Raw genomic sequence first — 16,241 nt, forward strand, 5'->3', positions numbered from 1 at the left:
TAGATGCCCCATGCATTGTCAGAGACACACACCATATTTTCATACGCCAACAGATAGTAGTAGTAAAAATTGATTTCATTTCCAACCTGGCCCAGAGCTTAATATTGGTTGCATTATCAAAATGGCTTGAGTAACAGTAAAGAAACAGAGGAGGGCAAAGACTTTGTTTTTATTACCCTGAAAAGCCCACATTACTGGGGGTATGACTAATGCCGACACCATTATGAAACAGCTTGCTAGTCCCTGTAATAATCTAGTGCTTTAGAAGTGATACTTTAGAGAAAACTAACCAGAAACAGCAGACAATGATACTGCAGCTAATGGAACCTCAACTACAGATTAAAATTAATACAAATCTGTCAAATTAAAGATCCCACTTTAATTAACTTCATTTAGTAATGTTCAGAACAGATGGTAACTCAGTTTTCTTTAAAAAAAAAATTTCTGGAATAATTCATACGACCCCATTAAAGGAAATGAAGTTCTTCTAATTTCCAATCATCCCCTTAATTGTTTTCCAAAGTATCTGACTTCGTAACGTATTACAAGAAATAATGGAGAAGGACACCCGTTTGTGCAGCTTATTGTTTGATGGCAACCTTCATGTGCCCCGCCCACTTCTGTGATCTTTTGGGGGGTGGAGCTCCAAGAGTGGCGACTGCATTCAGATCCCCACTGCAGCAAATCGTCCTCTTTTCTCTCGTCTCTCATCGTCCTGCAGTGCTGCCTTGCGTTTGCTTCTTTCTCCAGCTCCTCTTGATAACTGCAGCAAAACAAGAAGCCATCCAAAATGGTGAGCTCACATAGTTTCTGGAGACACAGTAGGACCCAGTTCAGGTCAGTGAAGGCTTCCTTCAGCCACATTTTCATTTCATTTCACTTTTTATTGTATTGTTTCTGTTTTGTCAGATGCCATCTTGAGTAGTTTTAGAGAAAGGTGATGGGTAGATGATTAAACAGACAAAAGGAATATTTCACCATTCTGACTGTGGAGGCTCCTGATCTATAGTTATCTGCAATGGAGATGCATATAGAGGGGTAGTCTGCTTTTTCATGAAGAACCTGAAGTGGGTCACATTATCCCTTCTACCAGGAAACTGGAGCTATCTCAGTAGGAAGGCTAAGTTTCAGGTACTGGGTTGCAGCCAACAAAAATAATGCATGAGCAGAATTATTTCCACTCATGCAATGGAACTTACTCTCCCTCTCCTTCCTCCCAATATAGCCTGTACACGCCCTCAAAAAAACACACCCTGCTCTGGGGGGTTCCTACAACCCCTGGAGGAGGAGAAAAGGAAGCTGCATTGCATGAGCGGAAGTCATTCTACTTGTAGAATATTCTTGGGATTCAGCCCATGTAATAATAATAATAATAATAAATTTGTATTTATACCCCACCCTTCCCGGTTCAGAAAACTGGGCTCAGGGCGGCTAACAACAAATTTAAAACGATTGTGACACAACCAAAAACAGCATAAAATACAGTATAAAAGTGTGGATAACAATAAATTCAAAGTTCTAAAATCAATTTAGGGGGGAATCCATCCAATAAACATTAGCTGATCACCAGGGCTAGCTGGCTAAATTAGTCCTATCTGGGCCAGCAAGGAGGCCAGGGGAGAATTAGCTGTGGGATCCCAGAGCTGGTAATCTTCATAAAAAGGGGAGGGGGAGGGAAGGAAGGAAGGGGAATAAAAGATCAGGCTAAATTCAAATTGAAAGTGGTGTAGGAAAGCTGATGTATTAAAGCATCAGAAGCCAGAACTGTAGACATTTGTAACTCCAGTTGAATACAGGGGTGAAGACAGTGTAAGGGGCACCACTCATCACCTGTCATGATATTCTGCCCCAGCTGCAGCCTCCAAACCCGTCATAAGGGAAGCTCCACACAGAAGGTACTAAAATAGCCTCAGTTGTCACTCAGTGCATGAGTCACAGTGGCTAAGCTATCCTTGTCCAGGAAAGGCACAGTTGAAGACTTGTGCTCTTGGCCATGGAGACCACATCTACAGATATAGCTTTAGAGATTGATACAGTTCTTTCAAGGGCTGTGTACAAACCATACATTTAAAGCACATTTCTGCTTCAAAGGCACCTTGGTTCAGTATTGTGCTACCTATGCCAATAACTATTGTAGACTCCACAGCCTTTCCCCAAAGATAAGTGACATAAATTAGAAATCTGGATCCTAACCAATTGCAGCAAAATGTAAAATCAAGGTATAGTCTTTCCCTCTTTAGTCTAAAAACAATATGCATTACTTCAGTACTGGAAATAGTCTTATTTAGAATGCTTTTTTCCTTCCATCACATAGGAAAAAATTAAAAATGAATGCTTCATAGTTTATTAGCACGTTAAAAGTAAGTCTGTGGTTCAGACATTATCCATATAATTACCTAACAGTATCCGTATGCTGTTATAAAATGCATTTCCAATATGTCTGTGAATAGTACAACACTGAGCATAACATGCTTCTGTCTGTAGTTTTTAATAAATGATGTGTCTGAAAAGATGATATTAAAAGTTTTTCTTTGACCTAAAAAATACACATGTGACAACATACAAGGACAATTTACATCAGGTTACATAATATAGAGATGATGTACAGTGGTACTTCAGGTTACAAACTTAATTTGTTCTGGAGGTCCGTTCTTAACCTGAAACCGTTCTTAACCTGAGGCGTGCTTTCACTAATGGGGCCTCCAGCTGCCACCGCACAATTTCTGTTATCATCCTGGGGAAAAGTTCTCAACCCAAGGTACTACTGCCAGGTTAGTGGAGTTTGTAACCTGAAGTGTTTGTAACCCGAAGCGTTTGTAACCCGAGGTACCACTGTATAACCTTTCAAGTTGCTAGCCCTGGTGTGTGTGTGTGTTTTAAATGGAATGTGGTAAATAGTATTTTCTGAATTCTCAGAAACAAAACTATTTGGGACTATGCATCCAGGCCAAGAGTCATAGAAACTTGGAGCTGGTATAGTCCTATCTCTCCTGTTGACACTCAATGTGCTAACCGTACAACCTAAGCAATTGCCACCAATATGTCCCAATATTTCATACTTCGCACATCTAAATCCTTGGCATTAATCCAATCCTGTTAAAACTGTAAAAGCCTGCAAAACTAAAACATTAAACAACAGCTGCAACAACAACAATAACAGTATGTGAATTACATGTACTTTTAAGTAATTAGCTGGGGTTATTCTCAAGCAGAATTATTGGTTTATCATCTATACTGGAGAAGTAAATGAAAACTGCAAACAGTTTAACACTTTTGGGGCCTGATCCAAAACCTTTTCATGTTAATGGAGAGATTCCCATTGACTTCATTACAAGTTCGGATCCAACTCTGGCACAAGAAGAAGTGATTTCTACAGAGTTGGAAAGTTTGGGAGTTCCTGAAGTAGATCAAGTTACTAGTTCTGGCACATAAAACCTTTGCAAACTTTTTATGAAAACTGTAAGTCAAAGCACACTTTGCATTTTGCAAACTACATAGTTCCCATTCTTTGGGCACCAAGGATTACTCCAAGAGATATATATACACAGGAAGCACCCATGTGAATTAACAAGAAGCACATGTTCCAACTATAAGAACAATCTACGACCCCTTCCCCCCCCCCTTTGCACCAGGTTGGGAGCTGAATAAAAAAAGTTTGCAATTTCCCAATGTTTTTGATGTTTTACAAGCCAAAGCATCCCTTCACACTCACTGAGGCTGTTGAAGCAAACATTCCTCTCAAATAAAGGAATGGGGATGAGCAATAAAATGCAGAAGGCAGATTTGTTATTTAGCTGTCCCTTCAGACTTCAGCAAACAGTATCAAAATACTTGAATGAACTTCTTCTCTATCGGCTGATCCACTCATCAAGAAATTGAACACATTTCTACAAAAAGAGAAACGGAGAAGTGCAAGAGGGAGGAAGAAGAATCTTGCTTTCCAACACCTGCTACAGCTGAATGCAGTTTGCCTCTTTCTCTCCGGTTACTGTATATGCAGAACACACAACGCTGACACATTCCAGTCAAAAACAAAGCACCTACTCATACATTGATTTCAGGGGAACCTATTTTCCTAGTAAGTAACTTAGGGTCACATTCTGAGGGAAACATCCATTCACAAGGTACCACTGCCAGTACTCCTCTCTCTCGCCCTCAGTGCGCAGCTAGAAGCGTGACAACCTGTATGACATTGCTGTAGAAACTGCACCATTGCTGGATGGGGCTGATGGGAGTCCACACCATCTGAAGGGTCATCGATTCCCCATCCTGGCTGTACAGAGAAAGACTGTATGACAGGGCTCGGGGTTTCTAGCACCAGGACCACATATTTCTATGTATGGACAATGGCACTCTTCCATAGGTTGGAATTCTGGATTAGGCCCCATACCTGTGTTGCCCCAAACCTGCGTGCATGAGCACACCTGAGGCTCTAAAACAGATTTCCACGTGGAAGCGCAAAGAATGACCCCGTTTTAAAGCTGAGCGCAGCACACCTTCAGGAGACTTTGGTGAAAGCGACTAACACTCAGCACCAGCACTGCGGAGTAAATATTGCATGTTGGGAACAGAAGGATGTAAAAGGGTCCTATAGTTTGCGACTGTTCTTCAGATTGTTTTTCTTTGGAATAAAGACACCAGCTGCCTGACGAACCCACTTGGTACCTCCATCCCTTTCCTTTCCAGAGTGATTTGCTGAAGGACGCTGAGGGATAGGGTAAACACAAACGGGTGAAAGGGGAAACTGTTTAATAACGGTAGTAAAATGCAGGCTATTTTTGACATCTGGGTTAATGTCCATTCTGTTCCAGATGCTTTCCAAATGTTTGCAGCAAGAGAAACTCATTAACAAAATTTTAAAGTGTCCTCTTCTGACATATTACACATGGAGCCCACATAGAAGGCAAACAACTGACGTGGAAGTAAGTGAAAGACTGGGGTAGGGGAGAGATTTCTGCATTTGGGCAGTCAAGACTGAATTTAATAAACTAAGAAATGAATGATCCTTTTGTCCATGCCTTAAGCTCCTTCACTCCTCCCTTCTCAGTGCCCTGGGATTAAACCAGGAAGTCTCTAATTAACCACAGTTTCCCATTTCATATGTACTGGGAAACTATGGTTACCAGCTTTGGAACAAGCCAGAATCATAAACCACATTTGTGGAATGCTCTCCCCAGGGAGGCTCGCCTGGCGCCCTCATTATTCAGTACATCTTTAGGTGCAAGGCAAAAACTTTCCTTTATAATAAGGCCTTTGGCCTTTAACTATCTGTGCCCTTTTAGAAGTGGACAGGATGTTTTTAATGTATTCCTTTTTCTCTTAGCATTAATGTGTCTTTGGGGGGGGCGGGTTGTCTGACTGTCTGTTTGGTTGTAAGTTGCTTTGGGTGGCCCTGGGCAAGATAAAGTGACTAACCAATTCAGTAAGTAAGTAAGTAAGTAAGTAAGTAAGTAATAATTTTAAAGTTAGTTTAAAGCATAGTTCTGCTCAATTGTTTAATAAGTCTTTGTTTTAAGTCTTCCAACTGGTCTTTTAAAAAAAATTACTATGCCACTAATTGTGATTATTTCATATCATTATATTTATTTTGCGTTTATGACACTGAGAGTCACCCTGGGTGAGCTATGTCCCAAAAGCTGGCCTATAAATAATTTTATCAATATAAACAATGGTTTTATTACTGGGAAATTGATATCTAAATTATTATTATTATTATTATTATTATTATTATTATTATTTATTATTTGTACCCCGCCCATCTGGCTGGGTTTCCCCAGCCACTCTGGGCGGCTTCCATAGAAATCAAAAATACAGTAAAATATCACAGATTAAAAACTTCCCTGAACAGGGCTGCCTTAAGATGTCTTCTGAATGTCAGGTAGTTATTTATCACTTTGACATCTGATGGGATATCTAATTAAGCACTGGGACTATCCAACTACCATTCATACAATATTAGGTTACTTCATTGTCATATTGTCTTAATATATTTAAATGTGTCACCTGAATTTGCTGTCAGCTCTCTTTACTGAAGAAAGCACATTCCTTATTGTGCTTTGAGTGTAAAGTTATTGAGTTTGTGTCCTGCATTTTCCCTGGCATAAGAATATGATGACACAAGAGCAACAGCTTACTCTTGCCTGAAAGGGTTTCATCCCCACCTGCTAATTCTTATAGCCCCCTATTATTAGCAGAAATATTTGAAAGAATTAATGTGCTGATTGCTAAGCATGACTTAGGGCGTTTCCACATGGCAGTTCAGTGTGGATTTGGAGCTCCTCATGACTGCGAGATTTCCCCAGCATCTACATGACATTCTCTCATCTGCACTTTTTTGCCTTTGGATCTGCAAGCTGCTGATCCATACATAAACCCATCTGGGACAAAATCCTACAAGTCTTCACACTTTGCCCAGCTGTGGACGCACTGAAGCACACATTAGCTTCAAGCGTTTGTGCACAGCTCTTTGCGTGTCTGGTGACGTTTCCTTGGCTGCTTTCTACTGTCTAACCATTGCTGAGAGCAACCTTCTCAGAGCCAAAACTTTCAGCACTGGAGGAAGGGTCTGAAGATCGGAGGCACCTATGCCTCCTTCTGTCTAGCTGTTCTTTGTGACGACAAGACACTCCTTGGCAGGCTGCAGATTTTCCTCCCCATAAAAGTGATCTACTGTGAGAGAGGGGTTGCTCCACAGTGAGCACTCCACGCAGAGCTCTCTAGGAGGCTGCCTCACTCCTTGGGGTAGGAAGCCCAGCACAAGGCATGCACAAATCTTTATTATTATTATTATTATTATTATTATTATTATTATTATTATTTAGTTGTCTTGTGCAAAACTGCTAATGGGAAAAAGAGCTTTTTATAAAAAATAATAACAACATTGACCTACAATGACCTTCTTTGGTTCTGTTTTTGTATGCACATGCACATAACCTGTGTCCGAAAGCCCAATGAAGGGAAAGGAATGAACAGGTGGTTCATTTTTATTATAATTATCACCATCATTATCCTCTTTCTTTCCTACCCCCCTCCAGTATATTTCTGGAAAGCCACCATCTTCCCCCATCCCTATGCTGAAGGGCACCACCACTCCCTGTATCAGATTGTCCCCCAAATCTGACCTGGAGTTATCTGATGCTTCCTTGCTCTCTTCCTACGCAGCACTGTGATTGGTGGGTGCTGCTGGTCCCCCCTTCACATTCCATTCTCACTGCTGCATCCACCAGGCCCCTCACAGTGTGGTCCGTGTCTCCCAGCTTCTGAAGAGCCTTGCTCCTCCCATCCCAACAGGCAGCTTCAGGTCACCCACCACATGCCTGAAATCCGGCCGCCACATTGTTAACCACCCTCCCACTGTTGCAAGGATTCTTTGCATGTGGCCTAATAGCCTCTGTGCTTCCTTTCCCCGCTTCCCTATAAAACGCTGTGTGGTAACCCAGCATGTTAGAAATTCTCCGTGAAGCATTCTCTGCAAAGTAGCCAAGCGGTTTGGAAACTACCTATTAACTTCACAGCGCCAGCCCACACTGCAGCATACCTGATTCCCGTGGGACTACTTAAGACATGACCCTGTGGAATGGAGTCCCACCATTCCAGCCAACAATGTCATCATCACTTCGGAGTAGCTGAAGGTAAGGCTTCCCCCAAGAAAACTGCAGTTGCAAACATCATCAGAAATTTGCAACCCAGCTGTGAACACAAGACACAGCATCAGGAGGTTTTCGAAAACCATTACTGGGTTTGCTTTCTGCATAAATCTAAACTGTGATTTTTTTCCCCTAATGGCAGTGTATGATCTGACGTGGCTTAAAGCAGTCTTGGTCCCAACATACAGAGGTTTCCCATTGTGAATGAAGTTTGCTCAAAATCATAGTTTCGCAAGTGCAAAAACCGCGCAAGCACAACATTTAATCAAAGTTCCGATTTAATAACCAAGGATTCCTCTTCAAGTTGCATGTGTGTTAAAAAGTATCCAGCAAACAGAACTAGCTACGGAAAAAGAATTCTGACCTGCCCCCCCAAAATACAAAATTTCAGCTAACTCAAAATGGAAAAGCAGCAAATACCAAGATGCCAAAGACACCTAAGACACTTGCTGAGTTAAGTGAAAAGGTAAAATCCAGTTTAAATTTATAGCATTCCTTCAGTGTCCCTCTAGGAGTTTGGCTTCTTGCCAGGGTTCCTTGTTAAAAATTTGTTAAACGTGTTTGGCATTAATGCAAACACAAAGTACTCATTTGTTACAAATTCTAATGGAATGCATTCATTTAAGGCAATGAAGTAGTTACCAGAAGAGAGAAAAAAAAGTTCATTAAGTACATTTTAAAAATACAATGATGTATGCGGTGCATGACTATGGCGCCCCCGTGGCTATATAAATATCTGACAGAATAACCACAAGTTCTGTTTGGTTTGAAACTGAAATCTTTTAAACATAACCAATAGAACAGAAACTGGTTTTGTTTGTTGTCAAAACTGATGTTAGTCTTTATTGTTTAGACCTAGTAAATCAACCAAAGTTTGGGTGTCCTGTTTTTAATTTCTCAGATCAATAAAAATTCACAGGTTTAAGTAAAAGTGAAGGAAATCTCTTCATTTGAATTGTACACAAAGCTTGGCATGCTCTATCCAGAAAATGCTAAATCCGGAAAGCAACACAGGCTTGGTAATTTAGGCACGCATCAAATAAAAACAAATGAAATAAATTCCATCAGTATTTGGAAATGTTAGTACATCAGCATTACCAATCTGTACTCAAAAGGGGCAGCTTTAAAACTTATGTACTATAGAAAGAAAACATTATTCTTAATTATACAGTAATAGAAATATTTTGTTTACTAGTGCATGTCGTTTCAAAGACTACTTACAAGAAAGCATAGGCCATTGTAGAATTAAAGTGCAACTGAGGTTCAGTGGAGACAAGACTGCTTAGCAGACTTGAGCAAGTCAACTTTTCTTTACTTACTGTTTGTTAAATGTGAACAGTGGGGATTTACTTCATATGATTCTAGTGAAAAAAAATCAGTAAATGCAAAGTTTTTGGGGGGTTGCATTTCCTGGCCACACTCCTTATGTTGCACTGCATTTGATGCTCTTGCAGCCATCTATGTGTTCAAGAGTCTACTTCTGCAGTGGGGAGGCTTTTCAACTCATGAAGTTTGTCCACACAGTTTAGAACTCTGGTCTTTTAGGGTTCCAAAGCATGTTGGGAGCTTACATGAATAGAGTGGGTTTGCCGCTGCAGAAGTGGAGAGCTCTGGAAACACTGTCAGGGATGCAATAAAGGAGGCAGGGCCAGGGAAAAAACTCCCAACCTTCCTCTCATGGGATCATAGTCATGCAGTGCAAAGAATCCCCAGATAAGGCTTTTGGTGTGTGCAAATTGGTAGGACATTTTCAAAGCCTATATACGAAAACAGATAACGGACAGAGATCATGCTTACGACACTATAACTTTAAAGAACATTCAGAGTTCATTATTTCCCACAAAGCATTCTGGGCACTGTAGTTTGTTAAGGGTTTCAGAGAAATGTAACTCTGTGAGAGGTAAACTACAGTGCCCAGAATTCTCTGAGGAAAAGAGTGTGCTTCAAAGCTGTTTGAAAGGTACAGTGTGTTCACAGCCTAGGATTCGCGATTTCCTCTTAAGGGAGAGGTGGCTGCACTACTTAAAGGCTTTTCACAGCAAAACACACCCAACGAGGCAATATGGACACGCTCTATCACAACTTGTTATTTTTGTTTCCAATACATTGTGCTATTATGTTCATCTGCACAAAGGATCTAAAGGCAAAATTGCAGCTGGTGCCTGAATTAGTTTGTGGGTCTGATGAACTTCCCAGGTTGCCAAAAAATAGAAGAAGAAAAGGCTGGAATCACTAATCTGAGTTAGGAATAACAGTAGATGCCCCAGGAGATTCATAAAATGAAATGGATCAAACCCTTGGGGGAAGGAGCATCCTTGAAAGTTACCAAGCAATTTCTTGACTAAGCTAGATGACTTACCTAGACAGGATGCTGTCCCTACTGGGAACGGCTGTAAATCAAATCTGTAAAATGGACATGACTTGATAGATTCCACTCCCGCTCCTCAACCGCACACATTTGCCCTGTCTCATATATTTATATATGCATATCAAGAGCCCCAAACACAGATTGTGGAAATGTAAGCTGGCCTAATGCATATTTGTCAATATGTCATTTCCCCCCGAGTGCAAAACAGAAGCTGGCATTACAGAATCAATACATTGTTCTGAATGAGCCTGCCTCAAATCCCTTGGTTGTCAAAAGGCAATGTCCTGCGTTGCTTCTGCTTGCTGAGCTTTGGATCAGGCTCAGAGAAGGTAGTGATGATGATCACACTGTGTAAACAAGCGCTTATTTACCCAGATCCATTTGACCATATGGCTTGCTTTATCAAGACATCAACATCTCCCCTTAAAAGCCAGAGTGTGAGGCTCCTGGAACACGTCCCTAAACTTTAAAGTACCGTAGAAAGAGAAAGTGTGGAACTGAAGTGGCTCAAATAACAAAGAGGTCCCTGCGAGATCCTAAAAACTGTCAATATTACCAATCACTTAATGAAATCTGAAGGAGGCTTGTTTTTTCCCTTCCTTGCTGATGTGGAATGCCATTTATTCTCATGCTAGGGACTAATTATGGGGCCTTTTTTTGTGAAGATCAAGGTTTTGCGATCTCTGCTTCTTAATAACATGGTTTGCCTGTCTGCCACCTGGGACGAGGCAAGGCGCTCTCTTTCACTCCTAAACAGCAGGCACCGCCTTAGGCCACTACAAGTGCAGGCAGGAAACCAAGCCATGTTCAAGTCATTTAACCACTTCGGCGCTGGCATTCTGTAAGCAGAATCAATGCCCCGAGCAGGCAATCGTAAGCAATGAACTTCCTCTCCGCATCCCACCCCACTCTAAGTAGAGTTCATCCCCTTTGACACCAAGGAGCCTACGATGGAGGGAGTGATGACAGTCACTACTAGATTTAATTGATTGGCAAAGGACTAGATGGGACTTTATGACAGCCAAAGCTAAGGAGGCAACACTTTGTGAAGGAATAAAATGCCCTTTGATTTGGGCTCGATTTAGGGTTTCGACACAAGTTGAAATCCTGGGGCTTGAGGAGGGAAGTGGTTAAATGAAAACTGTACGGAGTCCCCCCACCCCACTCTGGCTGCAATCTGGTAAGTCATCTTATTAGGAAATTGTGATGCCCTATTTGCTCTAGACTGTGGCTTGTCTGCTCCACTGAAAGACTTCCTGCTGGGACCTTTGTGGCACAACAGGGGGTAGGAAAGGCTGCTGCAAGATGTGAGCCTTGGACAGGAGCAGCCAGAGCAGCAGGAGCACTAAGCTGCAAAGAATTAGACATGTAACAACTTAGTAAAAAAGCACAGGCAGTGATTGAGGTTGGCCCTTCTGCTGTTGACACATTCTGGCCCCCGTAGGTTGTGGTCAGTAAGCCCATTAGAGCAGCAGTGTGGCAACAGCGTGCGACGCGAGCTCAATGTGTTTCTATTTTATTTCTCAATACTGGGCAAGAACGGAATGAAACAAGGCAGCAGTAACAGATCACAAATGCAGTTGCAATTGTCAAGGAGGCAGACTTAATTCTCAAATTATGTTTGGCAGATGGGGAGGGGTAGAATCGATACCTTTCTTTCTTTTTTGCACGGCAGTTTCAATGTGATGCCTGCTGTGTGTTTAATAAATAAAAAAAGGAGAACAGCAGTTAAGGGATAGTTTCCCTTTTATGGCCGACAAAATAAGCTCAGAAGGTTAAGTGATCATAGAGGTATAGGAAAACAAAGACAGGAGGCATGAACCCACTCAGATCCCATATATGATCAACCCCATTCACTGGCTACCGCATTGATCAAATCTACATTGCTCAGCAAAAGAGGACATAAAGATATGTACAAAATAGATGACTTTGGGGAGGGACGCATTTCAGAATGGGTGAAAGGAGCAGTAAAACAATGAACTGGACTCACAAAGGAAATAATCTAATCTAGATTGTGTTCCCCTTTTAAAATAAGAAACAGCCTGTCAGTTAAGGCAGACACTGGCCTCGATATGCTGACTTGAAAATGCTTATTTCCAGTCTCTGTAGGGATCACGCAACTTGGGAGTGGTGTGAGGTTTCTCTTACCTGCCAATTAGGGTAACCACAAGTTCCTAAAAACAGGGAGGATTCCTTGCATTAAAAACAGATATACCCTAGCATTTTGTCCCGGTTTTTGTAAACTCTTGAGAACCAGACACCTGAAGGAGCCACCGTCCAATTTGGTTATGCAAAGGCTGCCAGTGACAGCCAAGAGAGTGCCTGCCTGCCTGCCTGAAAGACATCTTTGGCCACAAGAACCTCTTACATGTCACAACCCTGTTCTTCAAACCCACTTCAAAAGCATCAGCTTGGCGTTCTTAAGTCCACCTGCCCCATATGTATTATTCCTTTCTCTAAATCACAATTTCACTGCTCTTGAACCTTGGCGCTTGTTCTCTCTCTCTCTCTCTCTCTCTCTCTCTCTCTCTCTCTCTTCAGCTACCTAGTCCTGTAGTACCCTGTTCCATTTTCTTTCACTACCATCATTCCCTCTTCCTGCTCCTGCTGCTGTTCTACTACCATTTTGGCTTCAGAAACAACTCACACTCTCACTAGCACAATTGTTTGATTTATTGGCTAGCCAAATCAGCATCAATGTGGGTCACTGGGAATTTGTATTCAACCTCAGACTAACTGACGATATTCAATGTAACAACCTGAGAAAGTGACCTGCGGACTGAAACCATGCAGATTATGCTCCTTAAAGGAAAAAGAAATCACATTTAAACAACCAGTGGTAATTACATTACAAACGCAGCATGCATTAATTTTTTTAAAACAGTACGTTCTTAGCACTATAATCGTGGAACAAACAAAATGGAAAAGGAAGGATTAAGATGAGGAATATTAACTTGTAGCAGACATCACTGTGGTCCAGGAAAGTAGTTAGAAGAAGGTTCTTAAGCAGGAGAGAAAGGAGGATCAAGGATATATATAACCTGTGGGCCTCTAGATGTTTTTGGATTCCATCTTCCATTAACCTTAGCCAGTGTGCAGTTAGGAATGATGCAAGTTGTATTCTAGTAGTATCTAGAGGCCCACAGGTTCCCAACCACTGGTTTAGATGTCATGATTCCAGGGTAAGAGTCAGACATACATGCCTCCATCTTTCCTCTCTTGCACCTCAATTTAATACTTCTGAGGTTTGCTAAACCATAGTTTCTTATGATTAAGGAATTCCTACAAACCAGAGTATCAACTCAGCATCACACTGTGGTTTGATCTTCTGGTTTGTAGGGATTGCTTAAACCACAGCTTCCCGATTCCAATGCCATGCAATACTGTGGTTTAACAAAACCCATGAATATTGAATTAAGATGCATGAGAGAAGGAAGAAGAGAATGGGAGAATAAAGGAGACGAGGGAATGTGTGCACACAGCTTGTTTCTGGATAATTATATCAGGTGGAAGTTGTTCCAGGAACAGAAAGTCATATACATATGCCTATATGGAATTGCCTCCTATTGAGCCAGACCACTAATCCATGTCATCCAATATTGTCTGCGCTACCTGGAAGTGGGTCTCAGGCAGAGGTCTTGCCCAGCTCTGTTATCTGAGAACCTTTAACTAAAGATGCCAGGAATTGAACCTAGCACTCTGCCACTGAACAATGTCTGTTATTTCTGGCGTGGAAAAACCTAAGTGGGAAAGCAGAACTTAAGGGTCCAAAGCCAATGAATCTGTATTAATTAAGGGACCCAAAGAAGTGAGATGGAAAAAGAGATAGGGGATAGAGTCACCGATTTAATTTCTTCAGATGGAGAATACCTGTATATCTGGACTGCGTTACTGAATGGATACGTTATATGCAAACATGTGTCCTGGACTGGTTGGTTGCAGAGGAGTGGTGGGAGGCACCAGTTGGGGGACCCCCAGGGGAAGAAGGCTCAGTGGTGGTGAGAGTGGTGTGTGTTCTGGTGACCAGGGGAGAGGGGAGCTGGCTGCAACAGAAGGTGGGGACTCCTTGGATTCTTCAGCAGTCTGCCTCATCTCTGTCTCCTGCTCCTCTCCTGTGAGTCTGGACTGCCTTCTGCCACAGTTTGCTCACTAAAACCTGTTCTCTCTTCAGCTTCCTCCTCCTCTTCTTCTCCCCCTGATTTCTGAAATTTTGGCAACACTGGGAATGAGTGCCATTTTGCAGCTGTTGCTGGTGCAAGTGCAAAAGACTAGTCACATATTAAGTCTTCTTTACAAATTGCTTCCTGGAAATAACAAGGACGCACGGAATGCAGGGTAATTAGGACTGTGTAAGTCAGGTGTATGAATTCTGGAGTTGTATCCATAGATCTCTGGGAAACAAGAAGCAACTTGGGTATATAGCACATTAGTAAGTGGGATGGGTGTTTGCTTTAGGGTGAGAAAAACAGAGAAGATTTCCCTGATTGCCCACCTGTACTAGGAACCTATACATCTGACAAATAGCATAGGTGGCATAAGATCAAGACAATCCATTCTTCATCCCACCTTAATCTAAGAAGCCTCTAAGAAATCTAAGAAATCTAAGAAATCTAAGAAATCTCTAATCTAAGAAATCTAAGAAGTAACCTTTAAAGCCTGCAAGAGCCTACATACCTGAGACTGTGCTTTCTCCTAAACGAGTAGTGTTATTATATTATGGATTGAATTTGTTTGAGACTTTTTTTGTAAAAAGTGACTAAGAAAAGAAAAACAATGTACAATACAAAATTCCTAAGATGTTCACCCAAATATCCAATAAGGAGGAAAAGTCCTATCTAACCTCACTAAAAGATGAGCACCATAGTGATGGCTAACATAACCATCTAAAGCCTGGATAAATAAAAACACCCTAGCCTGATACTTAAAAATGGGAAAGGCTGGTGCCAGGAGAGCATTTCACAGATGAGGAGAGGGGAGCACTGAAAAAGCCTGGTCTTGTGCAGCCACCTTCCCCACCTTCCTGGGATGTGGCAGGTGGAGATGGGTTGCAGATGAAGATTGCAGAGCTTGGGCTGGTTTACGTAAGGAGAGGTGGTGCCTGAGATATTGAGGTTCTGAGACACACAAGGCTTTACAGGTCAAAAGTAGCACTTTCAACCGGGTCCAGAAACTAATTGTGCAGTAGGTCAGAATCAGTGCAAAGTGCTCAGACGTTCTGGTCCTAATCAATAATCTGGCCACTGAATTATGCATTACAGCTGCAGTTTCTGAACTGATTTCAAAGGCATAATAATCTAACCTAGAGCTCTCCAGAGCATAGACAATGGAAAGAAACTAGGTTGTCCCTGTCCAGATAGGATCGGATGCAAGGCACTCTGAATCACCGAGGCCATTTGTGTCTCCAGTGACAGCAATGGGTTCAGGAGTATCCCCAAGTTCCATACCTGTTCCTTTAGGGGGAATGCAACCCCTTCCAGAACAGGTTGAACTTCACTCAACTATGCCCCTTAACTGTGCACCAGTGGATTGAGCTTCAGTTTTTTTGCCCTCATCCACTCCATTGCTGCAGTCAGACACTGATACAGCACATCCACTGCCACACTTATAGATGTAAAGGAGAAATAGAGTTGCATGTCATTGATCACAACACACTCCACATCTCTGGATGACTCCACTTGGCAGCTTCGTAGAGATATTAAAGGGTATGGAACGCCACACCATTGTGGCTGGAGAGGATGCCAAGTGTGGAAGGAAGGTTCACAAATAATCAAAGAAACATCTAACCATTTCAGCATAGTATAGTATCATTTTTGTATTTATTTACAGAATATGGACAGATATCTTTTCATAATGAGAGCAAGAACATCAAGTGATGCTGAGGACAATCTGAATTGTATTTTCCAATGTATTTCTTATTAATGAAAAAATTGGCGTGGTGTGAGCAAATATTTATCATGAAAGTGTGGCCCAGTGAAAAAAGTTTGAGAACCATTGACGTAGGGTATAAGATTAATGGCTATCCAAATGCAATTGGTGGTATATCAACACTCTTAAAACCACTGTCATTAGCAGCTGGGAGCTTCACACTAATAGTACTTACTATTACTAAGTACTTTTCAGTTTCAGCAGGCCAATAAATTTGATAAAATCTCCTCCAAATTACTGATACAAAATGGCCATTGGCCCAAGGTCCTAGATGTAAGCTGAAAGTTATATTATTTCTGCAC

General features: G+C 41.7%; 1 protein-coding gene across 10 annotated transcripts in view; it reads right to left on the reverse strand.

The window, feature by feature from the left end:
• Positions 1-359: 359 nt before the first annotated feature.
• ERC2 (ELKS/RAB6-interacting/CAST family member 2) overlaps positions 360-16,241 on the reverse strand; it is a 530,269-nt gene continuing 514,387 nt past the window's right edge. For all 10 annotated transcript variants that reach the window (XR_013835709.1, XR_013835710.1, XM_079964988.1 and 7 more), the window contains one exon: positions 360-763. Coding sequence is in view for 8 of the 10 variants with exons in the window: in XM_079964988.1 (XP_079821114.1) it covers positions 665-763 (99 nt within the window). In the remaining 2 variants the exon portion in view is untranslated. The remainder of the gene's footprint in view (positions 764-16,241) is intronic.

Source organism: Podarcis cretensis (assembly GCF_951804945.1).
Source record: "Podarcis cretensis genome assembly, chromosome: 2".
NCBI classification, from domain to species: Eukaryota; Metazoa; Chordata; class Lepidosauria; order Squamata; family Lacertidae; genus Podarcis; species Podarcis cretensis.